General features: G+C 64.2%; 1 protein-coding gene across 1 annotated transcript in view; it reads left to right on the forward strand.

The window, feature by feature from the left end:
- Positions 1–1,819, forward strand: part of GPRC5C (G protein-coupled receptor, class C, group 5, member C) — a gene marked incomplete at both ends in the record, with an annotated part of 2,757 nt that extends 938 nt beyond the window's left edge. The window contains 5 exon segments of the mRNA XM_009080802.1: positions 1–255; positions 257–516; positions 1,476–1,498; positions 1,500–1,583; positions 1,762–1,819. The exon segment at positions 1–255 is cut by the window's left edge and continues 24 nt beyond it. Of these exon segments, the coding sequence (XP_009079050.1) occupies positions 1–255; positions 257–516; positions 1,476–1,498; positions 1,500–1,583; positions 1,762–1,819 (680 nt within the window).
- Positions 1,820–1,825: the final 6 nt, after the last annotated feature.

Consider the following 1,825-nt stretch of genomic DNA (forward strand, 5'->3'; position numbering starts at 1 on the left):
CTCGGTGGAGGTCATCATCAACACCGAGTGGCTCATCATCACGGTGGCACGGAGGGAGGGAGGTCCCCCGGACCCCTGCCAGCTGTCGGACGCTGACTTCGTGATGGCACTCATCTATGTCATGTTCCTGCTGCTGGCTGCCTTCAGCACGGCCTGGCCAGTCCTCTGCGCCCGCTACGGCCGCTGGCGCAAGCACGGAGCCTTCATCCTGGCCACCACCGGCCTCTCTGTGGCCATCTGGGTGGCCTGGACCGTCTGGGAACCAGCGTCCTGGCCACAAGCCTGGCTGGGATGACCCCACGTTGGCCATCGCGCTGGTCTGCAATGCCTGTGCCTTCCTCCTGCTCTACATCATCCCCGAGGTGACGCACGTGACGCGGCGCAGCCCCGAGCAGACCTTTGAGGACGATGGCTACCCGACACGTGGGGTGGGCTACGAGACCATCCTCAAGGAGCAGAAGTCGCAGAGCATGTTCGTGGAGAACAAAGCCTTTTCCATGGATGAACCCTCCTTCGGTAGGTGCTGGGGTTCACTTTCACCCCGTGGTAGGGCTGTCAGGAGGTACCAGGGCTCACCAGTGACTCTCTTACCCCATAGCAGGGCTGGCAGTGGCCACCAGGGCCCACCAGTAATCCTCCCAGTGGGCACTGTGCCTCATCAGGGACTCTCTCACCCCATGGCAGGGCTGCCAGTGGGCACAAGGGTTCACCAAAGACTCTTTTGCCCCATGGTGGGGCTGCCACCAGGCACCAGGGCTTACCAGGGACCCTCTTGCCCCATGTCAGGGCTACCAGTGGGCACCAAGGATCCTCTTGCCCCATAGTGGAGCTGCTCCCAGGCACCAGGGTCACTCCTGGGGACCCTCAGGGATGTCCCCACCGGGGATGGCAGCAGTGGGCGGGTGACGAGACGTCTGGCCGTGACCTCCCTGGGACTGACGCTGCTGCTGCTGTGGCTGCCAAGAACTCGCTGGGCTGGGTGTACCAGTCTGGGCTGAGCCCCAGGGGTGCTCCCGCCCCGGCGTGGGGTGCCCACGGCTCCCGGCCCCTACAAAAACGCAGGGTGGTGCAGCCACCCCAATGGCCACCGCGGGCAGGCGCCAGGTGTCTGTGCCCCATGGGGCAGGGAGGGTCCCCCTGGGCAGTGCCTGCACCCGAGAGACCCTACAATAACAAACCACAGCCAGGCAGGGGCTCCACCGCGGGCAGGCGCCAGGTGTCTGTGCCCCATGGGGCAGGGAGGGTCCCCCTGGGCAGTGCCTGCACCCGAGAGACCCTACAATAACAAACCACAGCCAGACAGGGGCTGCGCCAGGAGCATGGCTATGTCAACCCTGAGGATAGGAGTGTGTGTCCCCCCCTCCCCCAGGAAAGGCATAGAGCTGCTGAGTCAGCTCGTTAAACCTGCTAACGAGGTGCCGCGAGCCCCGCGGGGGTGGGGGTGGCTCCGTGGTGACTGTCCCTGTGTCTTGCAGCCAAGAAACCAGTGTCCCCATACAGTGGCTACATCCAGTGGCTACAACGGGCAGCTGCTGACCAGTGTCTACCAGCCCACCGAGATGGCTCTGATGCACAAAGGGACGGTGAGTGTGACACTGGGGGTGGCCACATCCTACCAGGCTTCCAACCAGGTTAGGGGATAGGATATGTGTGGGGCTCCCATGACCCCTGTGTCCCCCCAGTGCCTGCTGTAATGGGGTGGGGTAACCCTCCCAGCCTTCCCACCATGGGGCTGTGACATCCTCTGTGCCTGTCCCTCAGAACGAAGGTCCCTACGACGTGATTCTGCCCCGTGCCTCCACCAGCCCCACGCCGGGCAGTGCCA

Source organism: Acanthisitta chloris, unplaced genomic scaffold (assembly GCF_000695815.1).
Source record: "Acanthisitta chloris isolate BGI_N310 unplaced genomic scaffold, ASM69581v1 scaffold12220, whole genome shotgun sequence".
Lineage (NCBI taxonomy): Eukaryota > Metazoa > Chordata > Aves > Passeriformes > Acanthisittidae > Acanthisitta > Acanthisitta chloris.